Genomic DNA, 24,315 nt, shown 5'->3' on the forward strand with positions numbered 1-24,315 from the left:
CTGTGGTGAGCACCATAAATGCAGGACAGCAGCAGTGCCACGCCGGGCCGGGGGCAGGTAGGCAGCACCTGCAGCTCTACGCTCCCCAACTTGTGTGCGGGGACAGCTGAAGCAGCAATAGAGGGGGTCAGAGAAGCCAGCAGCATTTATCTCCCCCCCCCGCAGGGGGTCAGGCTCCCACAGGGAGGGGTGGCCAGGCCGGGGGGGGGGGGGGCGGCCCTTAAAGCCTAGTCTGTCACAGGAGGCAGTGGTGGCCCGCCAAAGGAAACTGTGGTGGAGTTCAGGGTGAATCAAATGCTGTGTTTTGGTTCCCTTTTTAAAAGGTGTTTTTAATGGTAGCAAAATGGGGTTTTGCAAAGCTGGGATGCGCCCACACATGCGAAGGCAGCCAGGATGCCTGCAAAGCTTTGTGGGGTGCTAAATGAAGCTGATCTTGTGGCTCAGCTCAGGCCTCCGGAAGCAGGTGTCCTACGTGGTCCCCTGCCGCCAAGCCTGTGCCCGGGGGCTCTGCGTTCCCCTTCTCAAGTGACATTTTCAACAGCATGGGACCTTGCCTTCCTTGGCAGGAGCCAGGGTAAGGAGCTGGGCTGGTTTCCTGGGATGCCCGATGCCAGCAGGCTCCTTAGCTCAGCTTGAAGTTGTGTGTGAGCATGCCGAGATACTGGCAGCTTTTACTGCAACATCCTACTCTCTCAAATCAAAATGGGTTGTGAAATAGCCCCGTTTGTCTCATGTGGGGGCTCCAAGTGGGCTCTGCCAGCACGGGGGTCTGTGGCCACTCAGTGCTTTTGCTGGCAGCTCTCAGGGAAGCGGGAATCAGGCCTACATAGCGTACAAAATCCAGCGGGGTGTTAAAAAACAGCGGCATGAGAAGTGCAGTGAAAGAAACATTTACAGCTGTGTCATTAAGGATTTAAAATGAAACCCGGACAGAGGGCGTTGGTCTCCAGCTGCAGGACAGCCTCTCCAGCTTTACGCCGAGCTGTGTTGCTCTGGGATGAGCAGGACCCTGCGCCCCTTAGAGCTCTGGATGCTTTGGAGGAATCCACCTGCGAAGAAAAGCCGTAAGACTGTGCTGGGTCTGACCACGGGTCCATGTGCCCTCCCGTGGAGGCTGCCAACAGCCGGTGCCCAGAGAAGACTGTGTGAACAGAGCACATATACTGGGTACACCCTATATACTACAAACATACACACACACTATATATACTATATAAACCCAGAACGTTATACTTGCCTACTATACATCCCACAACCAAGGGTTTCCCACACCAGAGCTGGTGTCTGTGTGTTTAGTAGCCTTGGATGAGTTTCTCCTCCATGACCGTGGGTGTGTGAGTGTAGACAAATGTGCTAAGGCAAGAGGCCAGCCCAGGGGCAGTTACGGATATACCGAGGGGTACTGGAGAACCCGGACACTTGCTCTGCATGGTTAAATGTTAAAACCCAGGAACTCTGATCCCTGGTGGTCCCTGGTTAATTAAGCAGCTCGCGCACGCCGATGCGAGCAGCTCTGCAGGACTGGGAGCCTGTGATGCCTGGGAGAGCCACGCTTGTTGACTTCCAAGCCACCGGTTAAACCCTGAGCCCCATTCCCCTCCTTGGCTTCCCTGCATGGGCTGTCAGCATCCTGTGAGGGCTCAGGGTGCTGGGTAAATCCCAGCTTTTACAGATACTTATTGGAATGTCCCATTCACCATACAGTCGTTCATTCATCATTGACGGTGGCCAGTGCCGGCAGGACAGACAGGGAGCCCTGTGCAGCCGAGGAGGGGACGAGACCCTGCCCTGCACAGGGTAGGTCTGATTTGCGTTTGGAGCGGTGTAGCCGAAGGGCTGTGCTTGCAGGTGGCTGCGTGTGAGGGTCCCTGGTACCAGCGGACAGGGGGCTTGCAACCTACCTCTCTGCCTGGAGACAGCTTTCAGGTCGCAGGTGCCGGCGGGCAGCTTGCAGGTGTAGAGCCCCAGGCAGCCGCCGCAGTCAGAGGGCTTCTGGCAGGTCCGGGACTGGATGCTGTGGCAGGAGTGCTACAGGGGGAGGGAGAGAGGTGGCGGCAGTGCCGGCATCCAGCCTTGCCCAGCCCTGGCCTGGGACCCCCTCCCAGTCACAGCTGTGTCATCGCTCTGTGCTCATGCTGCTGAGAGCGCCGGCCCCGAGGAGCCTGTGCCATACGTGGGCTCAGAGTTACTTTCTGCACAGGTTTGGTCTGCCGCAGAGCAGCCTCTCGTAAAGTCAGAAGGTTTCCTTTTGGGATGTGCATGCCCCACAGGTGGTTAATCAGTTGTTTTGGGGTGACGTGAACCGCTCAGCCCCAGGACCGTGCTTGCCGAGGACTGTTGGTACTGGCACGCTCGAGCTGGCAGTGGTGTGATGCCTGGGGGTGAGATGAGCTCAAAAGAGCCTCTTCCTCTCCCCTAGATGGGTAGGCTGGAGAGGCTCTCATTAGAAAGCAAAGCCAAGTTGCAGAAGATTGTATGATATACTGGGATGAGCATTTGCTGCTGGACATTTGGTTTCCATTTAAAATGGTAAAATAATGCAGTAAAACGTGCAGTAGCAGGACAAGCTGCTCACCAGGCTATAGAGCAGCAGCTTCATGCAAGGAGCTGGAGAAGTCAGGGCCTGAGGAAGCAGTTTCAGGGGCAGCTCGTTACTGATTTTGGCAGAAGGCATGCTAAGTTGGCTGGCCCGCATGGCTGAAGGGCTGCCGCCTGTGCGGCACGGGTGGGTGCCCCCAGCCCACCTCCTGGGCATGGCATTTTGGGACACACACCCAGACCCGCGCTCGCCTCCTGACCTGCTCACCGCCCGTGTGCACAGCCGTCGGCTCTGCTCTAAGCCTCACCAGGTATCAGATGGGGTTTTAGGGTTGTCACTGCCCACCACCCTTGTCTGCACCACAAGCCGAACAGTGCTGTGAGGCCGTGTTGTGGCCAGCACTTTCACAGTCAGCTCATGAGGAATGGCCCGAAAGCAGCTTTTCTACCCAATGTTTGCAGGGACATGGCATGCTTGGCAGCTGCTCCTGCTGCCCTCAGTCCTATCTGCTTTTTATGTCCCCACAGTGCCACGGGGACTGCTCTGTGCAGGTGTGCTGGGGCTCAGGTGCGCACAGGGGACCCGGTTTTGAAGCTGGAGAGCTGGCTGAGCTATTCAGGCAGATACCGCCAACGTGAGGGCAGACGGTAGCAGCCCATGGGTCACAGTGTGGGTGCAGCAACCCTCTACCTAGAGGGGAGGTGCCACTCCAGTCCTGCTCTCCCGAAACCCCAGCCTTGGCTGCCTGGCGTGGGTGTATAGCCAAACAACTGCAAGCGCTCGGGTGGTAAAACCGCTGGGAGCTCAGGGCATGGGGCTCTGCCAGGAGGATGCTCTCCTTTCCCTGCATTGCAGCGTGGCAGCGTGTTTTGGGGCTGTCCTGCCTGGTTTCGGTGTCTCTGTGCTGCACAGATCTGCCAGAGCTGCTGCTGCCTCCCTGTTATAACAAGTGCTGGGGACCAGCAACATCCTGCCCACCCTGGAGGAACCCACGGAGCTGGGAAGGACCCGTTTCTTTGGCCCTGTCCTCTTCCTTAGGCGCTCGTAAGGCCATTACATGCGGCCCCTCCATGCCTTGCAGACGGGTCAGCTGAAGGGGCTCACCGAGCTGCCTGACCCTGGGGTCAGGAGCAGGGGGCTGGCGCCTCCCCTCACTCCCGGTCCCCCTGCCAACCCTCTGTGCAAACTCTCATCCTCGCTGGCCGAGGGCAGGTTGTGCTTACCGTGTCCTCGTTGAACTTCCCATGGCCCTTCAGGTAAAGGCTCAGCCCTGGGCTCCTGCTGTGGGAGGGCTGCGGTGGGAGCCTCCGGGGCTTGCCAGGGGGGTCCTGCTTGCTGCTGCCCAGTGGGGGCTTGGCCATGGCCTTGTTGGGGGACCCAGAGGCAGGAGGGGCCTCTCCCACCAGCTTCCACACACCAGCTTGGGGGCGGCTCCCCTCCAAGCTGTGCCCAGGCACGTTGTCCCCTCCATCTCCAGGTGGCCGAGGGTCTTCTCCATGGCCCCCAGCTCCTGGCTGCCTCTCTGGGGCTCCGGCCCAGCCCCCCAGTGCCTCAGATGGTGCCGGGGCTGAGGAGAGCAGCACCAAGAGGAGCGCAGTGACCATCAGTGCTGGGGTCTTCATCCTCGGGGCCTGGCTTCGCTTGGGGTCCTCCTGCCTGGACGATGGTGTTGGAGGCAGGAGCAGAGGTGGAAGCTGCCTCTGTTCCCTACCACTGGATCCAGCCGAAGTCATTTTTATAGCGCAGGGACCTACCCCGGAGGCACAGCCCTTTTCCCCCGCCCTTGCTGTGTCCCACCTCCCCGCCTGCGAGCAAACCCGGCTGCTTGCGTGGGCCTCCATCCCCCTCCCTTGCACTCCCAAGTGCCCCAGCACCCTCCTGCTATGGCCACCCCGTCCCCGCTTCGTGACGGGTACGCACATGCCTGTGCACGGGCGCACAGTGTCTCTCACTTGCGAGCACAGAGTCTTCTAGCTAAACACCACTTGCAAGCAAGGTCTTAGTAAAGGGGGGGCTGCCGGTAAATGTTTCTGCATGGGAGAGGGAGACGGGATGTATAAGATCAAAGGGGGGCCCTTTGGCCTCTAAAAAGGCAGCCGTTATATTTTCATTTTGGTTTCCTAAGAAGGTAGCGCTGATGTGATACAGCTTTGTCAGTTCTCCAGCCCACCCCTCGTGCCTTCTCAGCTCTTCGCCCAGTTTTAGCCAAATCTGATGGAAAGGTGGCAGGCTCAGAGGGAAGGAGTTGCTACGAGCCTGGTGAACATGGTCTGGGTAGAGGGAAGATACCCAATAAACGCCGCCATCCATTGCAGTGGGAGCTCATTTCTTATTAAAGAGAAGAGCCCACACGGGAGAGTCGTGTTTGGCCAAGCTTTGGTTGGCTTTTGTGTCGTGTTAGATACCAGTGATCTGCTCCTCAGTCAAGGGTCCTCGCCAGTGGGTGACCTCTATATGAAACGAAGGGTGAGTCCGTACTCCAGGTTCAAAAACCAGCCAGCACCAAGACCCAACGCCACTGGAAATTAGTTTTAATGAGTTTCAGTGTTCACCAAACAGTTGGCTGATTACCCACGGTGACCGCAGTTGCATCCTGTGCACATCATGTGTTGGGAGAGGGGATCATCCTTCCTCGTCGCTTCCACGGGAGATGGCCTTGCTCCCTAATACTTGTCCGTATTTGACATCTCTTTTGGATGGGGAAGGGATGGCACCCTCCACCACGTCACGGCCTCCTTGTCAGCACCTTCTTGGATTAAAGTTTGCAGTCACAGTCCTGAGCATCAGGAATATCCCCTTCCCCTCAGCCCCACTTACTAGCAGTGAGGGTCACCCTCAGAGCCTTTTTCCGCTGAGTTCTGGCTCCTCATCCACCAAAGGGCAACATCTGCACATGCAGGGGGCTGCAGGAAAGATGCTTTTCATTCAGAATTGTTCTGAATGCCTGCTGAGAAGGGACTGACAGCGTTGGCTTTAGACACAGCATTTGGGTAGGATGCAATTACCGCTTCCAGACAGAAGATAGCTCTGAATTACAGACCTGGGCAGAACGGGGCAGCAGTCGCACCACTGCAGCCCTCTCTGGCCGCTCAGAGGACAGATTTCCAGTGTGATAAGGTGCCTGTGGTCCTGCCTGCTGCGCTGCATCCTCCTGGTGGGAGGAAGGACTCTGGAGGGTGTAGTGAGTGTTTTCATGCCCGTGTAAAGCTGAGAGACAGTTCCCCCTGTCCCACCATGGCTTAAAAGTCAAAAAAGAAAACCATCCACCACAGCAGCCTCTTCTGCAGAGTTGCCAGTCCGTTCCCCTGGGTGCGAGCAAAATGAAGGCAGGACACCATGCAGGAGAACGTGCAGGAGACCGGAGAGCTGATTTCTACACATCTGCTGCTATTATTTTCTGTATAGACAGTAAAGGTGTACTAGCAAAACACAGGTATTTTCATGCACAGCTGTTCTAACAATGAAGTTGGACACTGCAATCGGTGGCAGCTGCTGTAAGGCTGTAACGGAGAGGGAGGCTGTTTTGCAGATGCTGTACCTGAAGCCTAGGTAGGAGCCCGCATCCAGACTTGAGCCAGCAAGCATCCCTGTGAGACCCACACAGAGGTCTCCTGCCACTGGCCCGCTGCCATCCCCTGTTACTCCCCTTTCAGCCACCGATGGTCCTGCGTAAGACTGAAAAAACAGAGGCAGAACTGGTGCCTTCCCACCCTTGGGTTTAGTTGCTCTGGGGCTAGAAGACATCTAGAGGAGCTATCTCTGGGAGGTAAGTTACACAACAGAAGAGCGAGACGCTGATTTCCATAGCCAAGCTGTCTCTGTTAGTGAATTGTCAAAAGGCTGTGGACCAGACTTAGCTTGTATAAAATTGATCTAAGTGTAGATGTCCTTGCTAATAAAGGTGCTGGAGGGGTTCAAGGCACAGGGATCACCGTGCAGCTCTAGCCTGGACAGGGTCAAGGAAGCTCTGCTCTGTTCCTGCCTTTGCCATGGACTCGCTGTGAACGTGGCAGAGTCATTTGAGCTACACAGCTTGGGTGTCTACCAACAAGGGCTGTGCTTCCCCTCCTCCCTGGAAACAATGTAATTATCCTGAGCTTCTGCGATGGTACCAGGAGACTCCTTGTTCTGGAGGGAGGGGAAGGTGTGACTGAATGTTTTGGCCCCAGCACGCAGTGCTCTCTTAGGATCGCAGGTCTGCCAGCGCTCCTCTCCAACTGGGCATGAGTGGGAAGTTTTCTGTGTCAAGTACCCAGTGGTTTGCCAAGCGGTCAGAGGCAGAGGCATGGAGAGAGGGGCTTGCTCCAACTCTCTCACGTGTGTATGTGGGTGAGTGGGGTGTTTGCTCTTGACACTCTGGGCTGGGGAGGAAGGAAGCCCCAAGTTCAGATGAACATGTGCAGGACAAGGGGCAGTCACCTTTTAAAGGCCACCAGCTTGGGCCCTGGTTACCCTTCTTTGATTAGTCTCGCCTGCTTTCTCCAGGGGCATTGGACTTCAGAGCAAGAAAGCGCAGCATTTGCTGTCTGGCTTGGGAAGACTGATGAGGTTGTCCTACAGAGTTATGTGCCTGCCAGCTGCATCTTGCCGCACGTTGTGGTCCATGGGACCTCTTGGATATAAACCAGGAGTGAGCAGCAAAAGAGGATGTTGCTGCTGGGCCCACCTGATGAGACGTGGTCCTGAAGATCTAGGAGTTGGTGACAGCGGAGCTACCATGATAATGGACAACAGTGACACAAGGTGGAGGAAGGGAAAATCCCCTCAGGAGAAAATCTAGGAAGGACTGGAGGTTCAGGGAAGCGGAAGGTCTGAAAGACCAGAAACCAGCACTTCTGTACAAAGAAGTTCCCTGGGTTGGGGTCTCCTTCTCTGAGGGTTTACTCAAGACCAAAACAGGTGAGTGTTCTCCTTAGAGGGGGAGGTGAGATAAACTATCAACAGGCAGTAGACAGAAGAACCAAGCTGTGGTTGCTGTAACCCACAAAAAAAAAAAAAAAAAGGAGAGGAAACAACAGCAGACAAACATGAGTGTGAACAGCGCAATACAAGTTGTCACAAATGCACTCCATTGACACTGCTGTAACCCAAAAAAAAAAAAAAAAAGGAGAGGAAACAACAGCAGACAAACATGAGTGTGAACAGCGCAATACAAGTTGTCACAAATGCACTCCATTGACACTTCACCTCCCAAAAGGTAGTGTGCACCAAAAGTCTAAGTCCTCTGGTCAGCAGCCAGCTTTTGAGCTCGAAGCTCAAAACACAGCCCAGTTCCTGGAAATAGCAGTGCTGGGAGGGTGAGGAGGTGATGGATGAGAAAGCCACGGCGCTCTAGTCCATCTTCCATACCTTCACCTCTGGCCAGCTCCTGCTCTTGACTTGCTCCTGGCTGACACTGGAAGTGCTGATTTCTGGGGAAATGGGCTCGTAGGAACGGAGAGACAAGCTTGCAGCAAGCAGACCCATCTGGACACAGGTATCTGTGTCATGTTTAGCAAGCATCCCTGCAAGGATTCCCGCCATTAAGCTGTGGAGAGAAAGAAAGGCAGTTTTGAACACTGGGGAACAGCTTTGACCTCTGAAACATGGCCATTCATTTGTAAGAGAATTCATTTGGACCCAAACCAACCCTTACAGAAGCAGAATATGTCACACAGGAGGGGTGAGGTTATAATGAAAAGTTTTTTATTTTTTAATATTTATTTTTAAATTTGGAGTAACAAATAGTGCTATTTATTCACATTTTATTTGCTTCTCATCTGAGAAGTTGAGGTACTTTCCCATTCCACCACATCTTCTTTTCTCCCCAGTTTTCCAGGTGAGGCAGGAGAGAAGAAAAGAGTCTAAGAAGGGAAGGAGCTATTTTTCCCTTGCTCTCTAATTATTTTGTCACTTCTCTGCTCCTTGTTGGTGCCTCGTTACATTCCCTCCTGTCCCCAAAGGGGTGGATGGGAAGAGAGGTAAAGTTTCCATTATATATGTGAGTGGGGCAACAGACACAGCTGGAAAAAGAAATCCAAAGCTGAAATGAGACTGTAGATTCAGATTTTTGTAAACTTTAGCTGTGGTTTTCCATTTGAAATTCCCCAGTAAAAACGCTGTGAGTGCTTGGAACAACAGTGGTCACCCAGAGGTCCTCACAAGGCACCAAGGAGGCCATCAGGAGAAGGGGATGACTTTGCCATCTGCCTGGCTTGCGGGGGAAGGCTCTGTAGAGGCATGGATATGTGCAGGGAGGTGTTTGTGATCGACTGGGAACAACTACTGTTTATTCATAGCTAAATACAGTAATGATGCTTGGAAGCTAGAAAAGGACAAAGGAGAAGTGAAAGAGAAGGGAGAAGATAATGACATCTGTGAGGAAGAAGCAAGGACAGGAAAATGTGACGGCAGGGAGGATTAATGAGCAAATCTATGGGGAAGGGAAAAAGATCACTTTTTTTTGTTTTGTTGCACTCCAATTACCTCAACATCTTTTTATCCATTACAAAGGCACAGAAGATTATGATTTTCATAAACCCTTCAATCTCTCAACAGCTCCAGAGGTTCAGAGTAAATATTTGGGGGAGCATCCCCTAGCAATGCTGTGTGCAGGCACGCGGTGTTATGTTGTCACGGCAGCCAGCTGCAAGGAGCAAACAGCCGCTGCTCCCTGCACACACGCACGGCTCCTTGGGCAGCATCTCTGGCGTTGTAGGAGAGCCGCAGGGCCGAAGCGAGGCGTGAGGTGCCCTGGATCACTGTTTCTGGGTGCGCAGCATCCCCTGACCAGTGCTTCGAAAGCGCGGGGGTTCACGGGGGCTGCGCCGTGAATGTGTTACAGCCCTGGGTTATACCCTGCTGCATAGTCCCTTGAACGCGCCAGCAGGCTGGGCTTGGGCAACTTTACCAGTTTATATGCTGTGGAGATGGCATGTACGTCAATGCAGTGTCCCGGCACTTCCAGCCGGTTTTGGCACTCTTACTCTGTAGAACAGGGATTTCTGCAGCTCGGTGGAGCAGGCGGGGTTACCAGGAAGGACAACCCTGGATAAACAAGAGGACTATGAAAATCCCCACATGGACCAGCTTGTAGTTGCACTCAACTCATCTCAGAGGTGATTTGGGACACAAGGAGTGTGTCCTGGTGTTAAGTGGGTTAACTAGCTTGGCAAGAAGTTATTGATTGATCCTAACTCAAATATTGAGGATGCTGTACGTTTCAAAAAAAATGACTTTTCATTCTGCCCACTCATAAAAGAAAAAAGAAGTGTTGCTATGTTGAGTTATTGGTAGGTAAGAGTAGAAAAATAAAAGGAAGTATCTGTCACATATAGCCTTTTGGTCTAGCCCAAGGCAATTAAAGGATAGAATCAATTATTGTAGTGTACCAAGCAAGAAGGAAAAAAACCTGACTACTACATATAGTTTGACAAGTTAACAAGGAGCGTAATCAAATGTTACTCTGACAGACTGAGAATTGATCAGTGGGGCTAGGAATAATAACTGTCATTTCCTACTCCTAGGTACAGCGTTGTGTGAACAGCTAGGCGAATTATACAGCAGACTCTTTTGAAGCATGAGCTATTGCCAGAGGCAAATGCAGAACCTGATGAAATGCCTTTGTAGGGCAATTTTAGCTACTGAGTGGCAGTCCCACTTCCATTGGAAAAGTGTGGAAGTACAGTAGTTAGTAAGACAGCTTTGATGTAAGGTGGTTTACTTTGCTTTTAGCAGCTTAGCCTGGACTAATTCAGAACTACTAGATTGCCATGAAAGGCTTGGATCTTAAAGAAAAGCAAAACTAATAATGGCAAGACTGGCTTCCACGATGCTTAGGGGGACATTTTTAGCAAGCTTTGCAAGGAATCACAGTAACCAGTCCTGTTCTTGTGTCCTTAATGTTTGCTCCTCAAGCAGCAGAATGTCGTTTGCCTTTGCAGTAGAATTTCAAAGAAATCCGATTATGGCCCTTCCACATTTAGCTGGAGAAGACAAAGTAGCGAGCAATATACCTGTCGCCGGCGCCTGAGACATTGACTATCTCCTCCCTGCTGACGTGGATGGCGGGGTAGTGGGTGGCACAGAGGCTGGCAGCAGCAGTCTGTGTGGGGAGAGAAGGAAAGTTAGTGGTTAGTGCCCAAGCTGATAAGGCCTGGTGTGGCTGATGCCATCCAGGCCTGCATGGATGCCAAAAAAAAGAAAAGGGGAAAAAAAAAAGGCAATAATCTTTTTTCACACTTTGAAAGAGATCAGCAATTTAAATGAAGCTTCCTGAAAATGAAGCTTGCACTCATGAATATTCATGGTAAGCACATCTACAACTAGCTGACTATAAACACTGCTGCTAGGAGCCAGCAGTATACGGACAGACAACTTGATTCTCTTTGAGAGCTGTGTATTCCACCCCTCAAACACATACATTTGCCAGCAGTGATGCCATGTTTCCCAGGACTGCTGCCACGCCACCAGAAATAGCTACGGTGCTATATGGTCCCAGAAAGAAGGAACTGAGAGCTCAGAAGTTGTTTTCCGTGCCCTTACCTGTTCGTGAGCTCCTGGACGAAGCGAGATGCTCCCTGCCAGGCTCTTGCCACACAGGAGGACGCCATGAGCGCCAAGGGACACCACCACACAGTGCAGGTGGGCCAGCAAAGGGCGGGCCAGGGCCATTGCAGTCTGGACAGCATCCTCCAACCTGGACGGCAGCTCTTCAGAGAGCGGGGAGGAAAAACGGTGGTATAACTTTAAAGGTCCTCAACTGGCCTTTTTATGGGCTGGCAGCCTATTTATGAGCACCACTACTACCATTTATGAGCACTACTATTTATGAGCACTTCTGAAATGTGGTTGATATAATTTTTTTTTCTTTAAATCATGGGAAGCATGGAATTCTCCAACGTTAGACTTCCATACCGTACCTCTATCCTATGCTGAGGAAACCACCCCTCATGGGACTAAACATGTGTCTGTACAGATCAAAAAACTGTCATGAAGCATGACTTCCTTGTCTTAAGGCTGTTGGATTTCCACCTACATGTGGTGGGGTATTTCATTTCTGCAAAGGGTGATACTGTTGGGACAGGTGCCCTCAGAGCATCATGCTTCAGAGGCTTGTTTATAAACCAGAGATCGTTCCTGTTTAGCTGATGAAATGAGGCAAACGGGATCTCTGGTTTTGGACAAGGAGCCATCCCAGGCCTACTGTGCTCTTTGACAGATCATCAGTCCGGCCTGGGCCATAGAACCCACGCAGAGATGGCTGTAAGGTGGAAGACACCAAGAGTGCTTATGGATCCCCACTGTGTTATAACCCAATTTGCTTGAAATGGGGCTGGAGCATTAAATGCTCTTCTCCAGGATCTAGGTTATCTAAAAGTGTGACTGACCCTTCTGAGTATTCAATACCTGCTGGCAGAGGGTTCCCGAGGGTCCGATTTATTGCTCTTAGCTCTTGCAGGTTGGGGGAAATGTATGTAAGCGCTTTCCAGCTGTCTGAGAGGAATGGCTTAGAAGCCTTGTTCTCATCTGTTGGCTCATAGCACACTTCAAAACAACATTGCAATTGGTTAGTTAATTAAGTAATTAGTGGTTCATCTCTATGTCAGAGCAGCATGCAGTGTAGAAGGCTTAGCGTGATCTGCACAACTGGGGTTATATGTGTAATCTACTAGAAACTTAAACACTATTTCCCCCGTGCCTGGGACAAGGTCTCCCAAGGTTTCCTTTCTGGTGCTCAGCAATGACGCTGTTGCTTCTGGCTCTGGAGTGGTATAATCAGACTTCAGTTTTGTTACTCCTCTTAGCTGGTTTTGGAGCCTCTGCCAGGTTTTAAGAACGTTGTCTCCTTCTTCAGGATTTCCTTTTAAAAATGAAGGCATAACTCCAAAGGTTTAGGAAGCCTTGTGAAGGGTCCCCAGCATACCAGGGGAGGGTGGTATGTATTTTATGGGAAGTGGGAGAGAAATCCTCTCAAAATATGCTCCAGCACTTATTCTGAGAAGCAAACTATATTGCTGCTCAGACTGGCAGAAGCATGCACATTTGTGCTTGCCTTGAGATTAAAGGCAAAGAGAGCAGCTTTCCCTGGCTTTCTGGCAGTGCCCAAGGGCTATAGCACCTACACTACGGGAAATGCGATCTAGCTGCAGAATGAGAAAAACTCAGAGAAAGCAGAAATGTTTCATCTGTTTGAAATAGAGTAGTAGTGTATAGAAAGGAGCGCTGAATAACACAGCGTGTCAGCCAATAACTGGGTATCTCCAGCAAGCAGCAGTGGGGAGCTCTCAGGGTGTGCGGAGTGTCTTGGCACACACGCTGTTAGGAGCTACGGAGCCAGGGCTGGGTGAGTTCTCCTTACCTGCTAGCTGATGCTCTCTAGCTAGTTGGCAGACATACTGAACAGTGGAAAGAGGCACATTTCCATCAATGCAAACTAGCGGGGCCTGGCACAGGTTCTCCTTGAACTGGGACACCTAGTGAAAATCCAGGACACAGAGTAGAGACACCTTGAGTCATTGCAGGGGGGAAAAATGATTGCTATTCAGACTCGGGCTGTAGGATTTTCACTCGTATTGCAGCCCTTAGGTGCAGGGATAAGCCTAAAAGAGTGAGTCCCTAAGGAAAATGGATTTTTTCATTTGTCTCATCTCCTCCCCTTCTTCTCCTTCCCCTGCTCCCTGCCATCAAGAGCTGGACTCAACTGGCAGGGCCCCTCCAGCAGAGAAAGGTAGTTGCTGGTCCCCACTAGACTACTTTGGTACCCGTGGGTCAGTCAGAGACCTACAGGGAAAGGGAATGCTGCTATTTAATGTCACTGTAGGATTCCCTGTGCTATGCCTGGCTTGACTATGCCTTTGCTTGCTGCACATGTCATTTAGATGTCCTCTGTGCACAATGCCTCCTGAGACAGGTTGTACATCACAGTGTTTTACTCCTGAGTCCTACTGAATCGCACAGGGATGGGGACAGTGGAGCAGCAGAGTGGGGAGCTGCCGTTCCCTCCTTTGGCTCTCTGAGGCTGCTCAATCACTGCCTGAACGCCAGGCCAGTGCTATAGGTACTCGTGCAACATCCTTCCCATGTCTGATAATCCTGGCGGAAAGAAGGGCTGCCAGAATGCACTTTGCAGCAGAAGATTGGTTCAGAGTTTCCACTGGCCACAGCTGTTTCATAAAGCTCAGGAGAATTAATCTGTCAGGTAATGGTTTTCTGTGCCAAGGCTTGGGGGAGGCAGGGTGGAGATGGAAGTGGGAGCAATGACCATATTTTTCCCTAGGAAGTCTCCACCTCATGGGGATCCCACTGTTAAGTAAATTGCACTTAACTTCCATGTCACTGTCAGTCATGAAGCAGAGGCTTTTGTTCTGTCGACAAAGGAACGAGTAGGGAAGGAGGGTGCAGTGATGGGGCTTTCACTCAATCAGTCTTTAATCACTGCTTCCATTAGCCCTGACGTTTTGAAGGTTTGAATGTGCTGAGCAGCAGTGCCTGTTGATATAACTCAGCATGTAGAAACAACAGGGATGGTGGGGAGGGGATGGAACAGGAAAACTTGCTTTAACCAGTGTTCTGTCCACTTTTCTTTGTTTTTCCCTAAAGGGGAAATACCATTTCTGCAGGTGGACTGGATTTATTGCTGGCTTTAAGGTGCCAAAAATGATAGGTTAGCTGGGACTAGTTAATGAAGAGGATTCTGGCCTACATGTCATGGGATGATAGTAGTGGTGATACTGTATGGAGCAGAAACAGATAGAAGCTCCACCTGGGTCAGCAGCAACAGAGGGCTCTGGTAGCTTGCCATGCTGCTATCTCAGTGGCCAATGTCTGGGTTAACTTTAGGATTTCCCATGTTCCCTCTGCACACCCACTTCCTCCTGGTACAGCTTCACCAGTTGCCTTTTGTCACACGTCCACGCTCCTTCTCATATGAAAAAGCTTACAAATAGATGGTATGCATACATATTGCTCTGTTATCTGGTGGTGGATGTCCATATCTCCCAAGCCGACGCTGAGCTCCCCAGCACTAGTGATCACAGCACAGTAAGTGGCTGTGCTCTTCCCCTCCAGTTGAAGGACGGCACTCATGTCCTAAAACAGGGAGGACAGTTATACATGGAGCATGTTTCTCTTCCCTGCCACACTCGGCTCATTCTTTCTCTGTGCCCACCTGATCGGTAGCCCAGCTTGCTGTTCTTCCTTCAACCTCCCTTCTCCCTTGAGATAAGCAACATTTCAGAGGTATCTCGGTCTAGACAGTGCTGGCAGATGACTATTTTTTTATATTTGCAACGCAACAAATGCCACAGCTTAAAGAAATCATTTAGTAAATGAGAGTGACAGGTCTCTGCCATGCAGTTCCATAGGTTATGTCTCTGTTGTAATGGAGGTGCCCAATGCCCTAGGTTATGGTTGCCCTCCTGGCTTTCTCTGTTTGCTGCTGGGGTGGTGAGGCTCTGTCTTGCTGCCTGCAGTGAGCTCCTGCTGCTCCTGGCTCCCTGAACTCGGGGGACAAGCTGCTGCTGAAGTCAGATATTCCTCTGGTGCACAGTTAGAGAGGGGTGTATGCAGCTATGTGGAGAACCCTACTCCTCTGAACTTGGGAGGTGTCCAGCCTGTGCTCTCAGTTCCAGGTTTTCTCTAACTTATGCTTTACTCAAACCAGGCTGATTTTGGCATTACTTTGCCTATCCTCAGGGTCAGGCTTTGCATATTTCTGGCTGTGCTTAGGCCTTCCTAGAAGTTTTCATAGTTCCTCCTGATTTACCTCTCTTTCTCCTTCAAGCGCCGCTCCCTGGAGCTGATTTCAGACCCCATGGTTCAGACTCCAAATGGTACATACATCTAGCCTGTGTTTTGGGGGGTGGCTCCTTGCCTTCTAATTGTAACTAAAGGAACATTGAATTATTCCTACTCTTAGCCTGATGGAAGGTGACTCTTATGTCTGAGAAGACTTTTCCCTCTACGTAATGTCATCACGTCCATGCTTCTGAGGTGCCATTACTGTGCAACGTACCATGTGGTGACAGTAGTGGAGGATGGATTCTGAATGTTCATCCTTCCCCACAGCTGATAAAAAGAGAGGAGTCTGTCCAAGGCGGCTTAAGCAGTCTAAAAGCAAATGGAAACAAAAGATGTTAATAAATCCATCAGAGTACTGTGAACACAGTGACAGCCTGTGCAGGATGAGTGTTTGTAGCAAAGCCCTCTCCTGGAAAACTTAATGCCCATCAATCCTAGTCTAGAAGGATGTTCAAGATGAAACTCAGCCACAGCTGCTGCAAATGACTGGCTGGGGTTGAGTGGGGTGATCTACATCTGCCTGCTGCACTGGCACTCTGAATTCTCCGCATTTTTTGGAACATCTGGGAGCGGAGGAAAAAAGAAGGGGGAAGAAACTTCTGCACTTCCCTGGAATCATCTCCTTTACCATCACAGGCACGTGGGCTTTCCCACGTTGCTTCTGTGCATGGCCTTTCCTGCTGCTGGCCTTCCCACACTGCTGTTCTCACCATGCTGTCTTACTAGAACCATTGAATCTGAATGGATTCACAGGAAACCCTTCCTCCTCTCCCTTCAAGTTACCACAAATTATACCTCAGTGGGTGGCATGGGTGGCATTTTTTTTTTCCTCTCAAGCTTCCCCATTTGTGATCTGAAGTGGTAGTAGATTTCTGTTAGGAAGATTTGGGAAAGGTCAAAAAGCTGGAATAATCCTAAAATCTTCTTGTAATCTGCCCCTGCTAAGTTCAATACCTAAACACTGGTCTGCTGCTGCTTGTGGTGGAGCACCAGGCACAGCGTGATCCCTTCCTTTTGCCAACAACTGTAGCCCTTTCTGTTCTAAACCTCAGTTTCTCTTGTCTGTGGTGCATGGATGATCATCTTTCAATAAGCCTATTCCTTTCAAATTCTTGCTCAAGACATACTTCTATTGTGACTATAACCTGGCATTAATTCAACACTGAGGGCCAGGCTGTTCAGCAGTCATCGGAGATCACTGATGCTTATTTAACTTTGATTTGGGGTCACTGTGCTGTATCCTAGTTAACTTCATATTTGTGGACCTTTCTTTTCCTGATCCCCAACTCCCTCCCCTCTTATTTCTTGGAATGGCCCCTACCTTTTCCAGGCAGTCTGCCCACTGGTATATTGCCTAACGTGTCCCAGATCTTAACAGCATGCAAGAGCTCCTGCTGTTGAAGGAATACCAAAGGACAAATCACAGCTGGCATGCACCCACAGGCAAACCCAAGCAGTAGGCACCTGCCAAGTTTCTTCCAACGCCGCCAAAGGTTCGTCTCACTCTTCCAGTGTTTGTTTGCCCACCATCCTGGAAGAATAAATTGTTAATTGGCAAAACTGGGAGGGCTGCTTGGCATAGATGCCATGTCTCCATTAACATGTGAAGTTGATGCTGCTGAAACATAGGTCAGCAATTAGAGGGGGCAGAAGCCATCTAGCTACCAGACTGAGAGCAATGCAAGCTTCTACAGCCCATCTACACACTTCAACCTTGATGACAAAGGCCCAATTCCTAGGAGGGCAGAACAGTTTGGTCTCCCCATGCATTGCTATTTTGGTCTTATTTGCTAAGACTTCTTAGAACAATACTAATGAGTGTTTCAGTCGATATGAGCAGCCCTCTGAATTGACCTGCTCACATCAACACTGGGACTTCAGAGCTGCTGACCCAGACCTGATGGGCTCCTGCAGCTGCCTTCCAGTTTTTTTTATTTATTTATTTATTTCCCTTTGAAGGTAAAATTAGATTTGTTACTTTTGCCCGTGTTGCCTCTGTACTTTACTTGTGGAAAGATCTGTTTCAGTGTCTGAATACTTTTTCACTCACCCTTCTCTTCCCAAACATTTCCCTCATCAAAAATATCCTTCTTTTCCACCTGTGTGGTTATAAACTTCTCTTTTCTCTTGCCTCTGCCTTCCACTCCTCTGTCCATCTGTCAGTCTGTCACAAACAACCAAATTGTCAGAACAGTGGCAGTCCCTCACCCATCTCCTCCTCCTTCTAATTCTCCTGCCAGAAGAATTACATCAGTAAATGCTCAGATCTCTTTGGGCTTCATCTGGCTATCAAATGGTTTTAAAGCTCTTGCTTCATAAAATCCTGAAACAAATTTTCCATTTCTGAAGACAGCTTGCCACTGGCAATGATAATGATCTTCACAGTTCTGGATAATTTGGAGCTTTCAAGAGTGTGTTGAGCGTTTGGGTGGCAACCGCTGAAGCATGTGCATGCCCGTACACAGCAGCTCCTGGCCCAGACTCTCTCTGCCCCATGTTAGCCCAGGTGCACCAGAATACCCCTGCACATACAGGTTTTTCTTGCTTGTAAATACCACTATCTATCCTAAACAAGTAAGTGTATTGCCATCTCAGAGTAAGAAATATTATGCCTCCAACCCATCACCGTTCTTGGGCATTCTCGAAACTCATACTGAAGCTCCCCAAGGACCCTTCTTCTTCCCCCAGCCGAAGCTGTACATCTGTCCTTTGCACACAATGCTTTCTTCCGCATCCGGCCCTGTGACTGTAAGAGGCTGCTCTCCCATCTAAATATGCTCTTTTATTACTCTCTTCTGACCTCCAGGCTGTTTTTGTTTGCCCTGACTCTCCCCGGTTCTGTAGTCTGTAAGACTTGGTGCTAATTCTTGACATCTTTGCTTTTCTGTCTGGCAGTTCTCCAAGCCCTGAACTGCTCAGACCACCTGAGCAGAACTGCCTGTATATAAGCAACCTATGGCCTCCGTCCATCTTTCCACTACTTGTCACTCCTCATTAACCCAAATGCCCCTCTGTTACATTTGCTCATGCTCCCTGGGAATTGCCACTGGTACTGCCAGGAATGAGGATATTTCCATCTGCAACTGTCTCCTGTTGAGTGTTGCAGATTTCAAAAGCATTGAGCTTGGCTATTTTAACTCCATAATAGAGGCAGCCAAGGGAAAAAAAAAAAAAACAAACAAAACCCAAACAAAACCCTGCTCTAAAGTAAAAAGCAAGGATGCTTGTTTAGGCAAGTCAAACAACATGCTTTTGAACACTGGCCCCTACTTCATTAAAAGAGGGTACTAACTGCTGTCAGTCATGAGCACAAACTCTATTTTATGCAGTTCCACTATCTGTTTTTCAAAACTGATGCTAGCAGGAGTGTTGAAAATACTCATGAGCTCCTTTCATTGTCTGGCATGCTGATCTTCTCTTTTAGTCCCCCGCACATCCCAAAGGCAGTGTTTCAGGTTTTTTATGCCAAGCCTTGCCCTAACAGTAGATGTACCAGTCTCCCGCTCAGGGATCCAGCTGTGGGTGACCTCTGCTGTTGTACAACCCCACAGGGCCTAAAAGAAATGAAGATGCTAAATCTCTCTTTAAAGTAGCAGGTGGGTGCAGTGAGAGAGAAACCAGCAGCCTGTTTTTGAAGAATAGGAAATGACTGGCTCTCATTGCACCGTGCCAGCTCAGCCGGTAATTCCACGTCTGAGCGGTACTTGGGTATCTCTTCTACGTTGTGTTCAGGTGGGGCTGGCTGAGATGAAAGAACTTAGATGAAAATGGGCTTGCTGAGGTTATTTGAAATAAGACTGGGCTGATGCTTTCTGGCAATGTTGGAGAGAATTGAGATAGTCTCTGGGACCTTCTTCCATGTCCTAAGAGGTTTGAATTCCTAATGTAAAAATGAGACTCTGCTCAACTTCTGGGTATCCTGAGAGAGTTATAACCATAATGCTTCTTCCAGCACCTTTCTCTGACCAAGACCGTGCATCCTTCTCTGCAGGTCAGATAGTTACTTATTAAGCACTTTGCTTCTGGATAGCCTTGAAAGCCATGTGGGGATTACAACCAGGACAGAATTCAGCTGCTTTCTTGCTAACTGCACATGAGATGTGAGTGGTACCCCAGTGCTCTGCGACAAATCCAACATGCGTAAGGGCGGGCCCTGCTGGGTGCTGAGCCCTTTGAAAAAATCTGTCTTTAAAAGCCAAAACAAAGCAATGCTGTTGGGGGTGCTTTTTCCTCTGTGCCTAACCACAGCAGCTGTCAGCAAGAATGTTTTGGCTATCAGTTCCCGAATCCTCCTGCAGCTTGGCATTTGGGTAGCTGCCACGATGAACCATCAGCTCTAGGGCTCGCTGCTATACACAAGGGCAGCTAATGCCTCACTTTTTCATGCAATGTTAAAATCTCCTTTTTCCTTTTCCCCTGTCAGCTGTTCCCAGCGGGGTCTATAGCTGCCCTTGGCCCCTCAACATGCCACGGGTGGTCCAGGGATCTGCGCTCACGTCTGACACGCCAAAGGGTGGCTGCCCACCCTTGGTCACAGCTTAGCTCCTTGTCCTGATAGCTCAGCGTGGTGTATGTATGTTATCAGTTAGATCACAGCTGAAGCAGTTGAACTTTTGGTTTTGCAAGCCTTCATAGCTGATGCCACAGCATGTGTCACTTGACCATTATAATACCGTTTGGCCTCTGCCTCTGTATCATTGAATAGCCAACTTCCTTAAGGACAGCTTCCCCAGCACGTCTTTACCTATCTGACTGAGAGGTCTTCACAGATTGCCCCATCTGACGGCAGAAGTTTCCTGCCTCGGCAATCAGCATAGAGTAATTTGAGACACCAAACAACTTTTGAACAAGCTTCACCACCTCAATCTGTAGTACTTCACAGAGCTCAACAAAAATTGTATAGGCCATGCAAATGGCTGTCATTTGCATGGGGAATTCCCAGGTCTGTTCCACTTTAGCTTCTTGGTTGTTTCTTAGTCAAACCAAATTGAGAGGGAGACGGTCTGGTGACATTTGAAATGTTCTATTTTTTTAAAGCAATCTTTTTCTTTTTGTGTGTGTGTGACTCAAATCCTTTATGACTGAGGAAGTTGGCTCTCTTGTTTAGCTGTAAACTGTGTCAGTACTACTTTTCTCAAAAGTTTCTTACCACTGTGGGTACTCTGCACGGAGACTCTTGCTCCTATTCATGCTGCTTTCCACAGCTAAGACAGTCCCAGGCAGCCAGAGCTGGCTCTTACCTGGGGATTTCCTCCCTACAGGGTCTGTCCTTGAATTAGAGGTTGTCATAGCACAGTGAGGGTCTTTACCTATTGCTTCTAGCTCTTTGCAGGTGTGCTTTGAGAGTGCCCTGGGCAGCTCTTCTGCTAAAAGTGTTCTTTGGGCTTATGGCATCAGAGAATAGCCCCAAGGCACCTTAACATAGACTGTAGAGGCCAGAGTCATATATGGAGATTGTAAGGATGATACATTGCTCTGTCCCTGTCTTGAGTGGTAGGGTTAGTGACTTTCAGCACGGGAACAGAGTATCACCCCATTGCCCACCTAGACAACACACCAAATATGCAGCACTACACCGCCCATGTTTGTGCATGTGTGTGCATGCAGATGTGGATATCATGCACGGATACCGCCTTCCCCCCCACCCCCCTTTGGCTTGGCACTCCTGTAAAAGTAGCTGGAAATGGCAGTGGTGCTAAGAAAGCTGCTATAGATACAGTACCAGGATGACAGGGTTCTGTGCCTTGGCTATAAAGTCAACGTTGATACCTCCAATCACCACCTTTAAGAGGGAAGAAAGAGGTAAAAAGTGGTTGGAAGGACTTGAGGGAAAAGTTTCCAAGTCTTCTTTGCTTTCCCTAGTCACTTTTCCCACTCTCTTGAAAGCTATCTATCTAATTTATAGTGTGAAAGCCTGTGCTTATTTTGGATGGCTAGACACAGGTATGTACCATCCCAATCAGAAAGAACGGAAATCTCTTCTATACGTTGCTTTCTGAATTATGCCTGCTCATAGCCAGGCCCAGCATGGCAGGTGGGATGTTAATTGTGTACACATATGGGTGCTGGCGGTTTCTCTGTGTGGTGATAGAATAATATAAGTAGTTGCATGGGTCTGGTCATGTCAGTGCCCTTGAAGCCATCTCTCTCGGGGCAATTTTTGACATACCAAACCTCAGAAACATTCAAGCACTGCTGTGTAAAAAAGCAAAGAAAATGGGGAAAAGTGGGCAGAAAAATGTAGTCATTTCTTGCAAGCTCCCAGGAGAAATTGCCATACCCAGTGACACTTTATGGATCACTGTCTTATTGTCCTACAAAGCCTGAAAAAGCAGTACAGCTCCACAAACAGGAAGTTTCCAGATTCTTTGGGGACATACAGCTGTTTTTTCTCATTCCATCAAATGCTGGGTTATTGCCTCTGCAGTCACTGCCCTCTTTTATATTGACAAATCCTATTGCAAACGGGTTTTAGAAAATTTTTCAGCTCTCTAAAGACTATCTAAAATAGATTTCCTGTAAATTATGTGGTGCACACAAAATCCAAGATAGTGAATAGAGTATTAGGGTTATAATGGATCTTGTTTGGGATATGCTGCACCTCTTGTAATTTTGGCAATCATGAGCAGGAGGCCAACAAGAAGAGATATTTATAAAACACATATGGCTCAGCAGCTCAAAATATCTCCACCCACCCTCTTCCAGGTCTACTCCTGTAGTCATGAGTTCCCTGGCACTGAGAGCAATACAGTTGAAGTTATACATAAGGGCACAATAAAAGGTGAAAAGGTGATTAAAGTTTTAATGGATTTGATGGTCTAAGACTTAATGGGATTAGGCCACTGTAAGTATTTATTCCCTGTAAATGTGGATAGGGGGAGGAGGAGAGGATATTTATCTGAGAAGAATAAAAAATACTAAAGAGAGAATGTCTGCCAGTGTGAAGCAGAAAGATCGATCTCTGGCTGAGTCACCTTTTACTTTTGGGAACAGATATAAATTTATCCTGTGCTGTCAGCAGAGAGACATTATACGGAGGGCAGCAGGGGACTCACTGGCTGAGGTGAGGTTGTGTCCTCTCGCCGAGGCAGGTTCCCTGTCCTTCTGGCTTTCTGTAGTTTGCTCAGGGCCACCGCAATGCAGCTGCCCACTCTGGCATTATTCTGGATAAGAGCAAGGTCTGTTTGGCATTTCTTTGAGGAAAAGAAAAAATACCAGCAAGATCAACCTGTCAGAAGCCTATGTAGGAACTGCCTAGAGGGAGAAAGCAGAAAATACATGCTGTGAGACTTGATAGATTTGATCTCCCATGCCATAATCCTTTGGGGGCATATATGCTGGGTTTCAATACTGCATGAACACCCTGAATTTTTCAATTTTTTCATCTTCCTCCCCCTGTGTCCACACAGAGGAAACCTGTCACCTCCATTCGACAGATAGGGAACAGAAGCAAAGGCTTCACAGACAAAAGAGAAGGTGAAGTGTTTAAACTGGAGCCGAGAGTCTAAAAAACCTCTGAGGATCTTGGCTAGCTTTTCTAGAACTAGATGCGTAATGAGCTTCTTGCCAAGTCTCTATAAGCCCATTTTTTATCAATTTCACTGGGAGCAGAGTATCAGAGGCTTTGAAAGCCCCACTTTCTGGCTGTGTAGGGTTCTAATACCAAAAAATGCCTTTACCAATCTGCCCTGACTGGCCAGCTATGAGGTATTCTAGAGGGCTGGCAGCAGAGCCTGGACATGAACCTGGCTCTGCCAGATCCTATGTCAGCATCCCAGCCAGTAGATCTGCCTTTCTCTTGCCTGTGCAAGAGGATTCTTGCTCACCCAGGGTTATTCTTCTTCCAAGTTTCTCTTACTCTGCACCCGCATGAAGAGTTGGATAAGGCGGTGTGATGTACAACGCAGTGCTCTGGGAAGCCCAGGTACCTTCCAGTGTGCAACCCTACCATGGGCAACAGTGTCCTGAGCACTGCCGGGAGCAGGCAAGCTCAGGGATCAGACGTGAGGGATCTCTTTATGCTCTGGACCACCTGCTGTCTGTGCTGGTCTCAATTTTTAATGCAAAGGTGGATGAGGACAGTAAGGGTGCTCCTGAAAAAGCAGGATGCAGTTGCTAAGCTCTCATCTGTTTGCAGATACTGAAGTGTTTGCCCCTTGCTAGACTGTCAATAAAGTGACAGCGTTTTCCAGCAAGCATTATCAGAACAGATAGGATGTACACTGGAGTACTTTTTTTCCCCCCCATTTAGTAAAAGGATACTGGAGTCCAGCGATTTCCCATCAGTTAATTCATTGATCTTCTGTAACATAAAAGGGGTCAGTTCTTTGCCTGTGATCCCTTTGGACCTGCAAATGTAAAGAAAATACCTGCAGGTGAGAAGGCCGGTTCTGTTTGATATCTTTATCAATGATCTGGACAAGGGGATCGAGTGCACCCTCAGTAAGTTTGCAGACGACACCAGGTTGGGCGGGAGTGTTGATCTGCTCGAGGGTAGGAAGGCTCTGCAGAGGGACCTGGACAGGCTGGATCGGTGGGCCAAGGCCAACTGTATGAGATTCAACAAGGCCAAGTGCCGGGTCCTGCACTTCGGCCACAACAACCCCGTGCAACACTACAGGTTTGGGCAAGAGTGTCTGGAAAGCTGCCCAGCGGAAAAGGACCTGGGGGTATTGGTTGACAGCCAGCTGAATATGAGCCAGCAGTGTGCCCAGGTGGCCAAGAAAGCCAATAGCATCCTGGCCTGTATCAGAAGTAGTTTGGCCAGCAGGACTAGGGAAGTGATTGTGCCCCTGTACTCAGCACTGGTGAGGCCGCACCTCAAATATTGCATTCAGTCTTGGGCTCCTCACTACAAGAAAGACATTGAGGTGCTGGAGCATGTCCAGAGAAGAGCAATGAAGATGGCGGCTGAGGGAACTGGGGTTGTTTAGCCTGGAGAAAAGAAGGTTCAGGGGAGACCTCATCGCTCTCTACAACTCCCTGAAAGGAGGTTG

General features: G+C 49.5%; 1 protein-coding gene across 1 annotated transcript in view; it reads right to left on the reverse strand.

Annotated features, from left to right (window-relative positions):
• Positions 1-7,691: 7,691 nt before the first annotated feature.
• The window catches only part of LOC103906446 (pseudouridine-metabolizing bifunctional protein C1861.05), a 25,211-nt gene continuing 8,587 nt past the window's right edge, over positions 7,692-24,315 (reverse strand). Inside the window, exons 9-19 of the mRNA XM_009288354.1 lie at positions 23,582-23,667; positions 22,375-22,499; positions 21,042-21,101; positions 16,784-16,850; positions 15,534-15,628; positions 14,480-14,608; positions 12,879-12,993; positions 11,927-12,064; positions 11,063-11,229; positions 10,534-10,622; positions 7,692-8,066 (exon numbers count right to left, since the gene is read on the reverse strand). Coding sequence (XP_009286629.1) covers positions 7,871-8,066; positions 10,534-10,622; positions 11,063-11,229; positions 11,927-12,064; positions 12,879-12,993; positions 14,480-14,608; positions 15,534-15,628; positions 16,784-16,850; positions 21,042-21,101; positions 22,375-22,499; positions 23,582-23,667 — 1,267 coding nt within the window. The 3' untranslated portion in view covers positions 7,692-7,870. The remainder of the gene's footprint in view (positions 8,067-10,533; positions 10,623-11,062; positions 11,230-11,926; positions 12,065-12,878; positions 12,994-14,479; positions 14,609-15,533; positions 15,629-16,783; positions 16,851-21,041; positions 21,102-22,374; positions 22,500-23,581; positions 23,668-24,315) is intronic.

This window comes from Aptenodytes forsteri, unplaced genomic scaffold (assembly GCF_000699145.1).
Source record: "Aptenodytes forsteri isolate BGI_AS27 unplaced genomic scaffold, ASM69914v1 Scaffold56, whole genome shotgun sequence".
NCBI lineage: Eukaryota > Metazoa > Chordata > Aves > Sphenisciformes > Spheniscidae > Aptenodytes > Aptenodytes forsteri.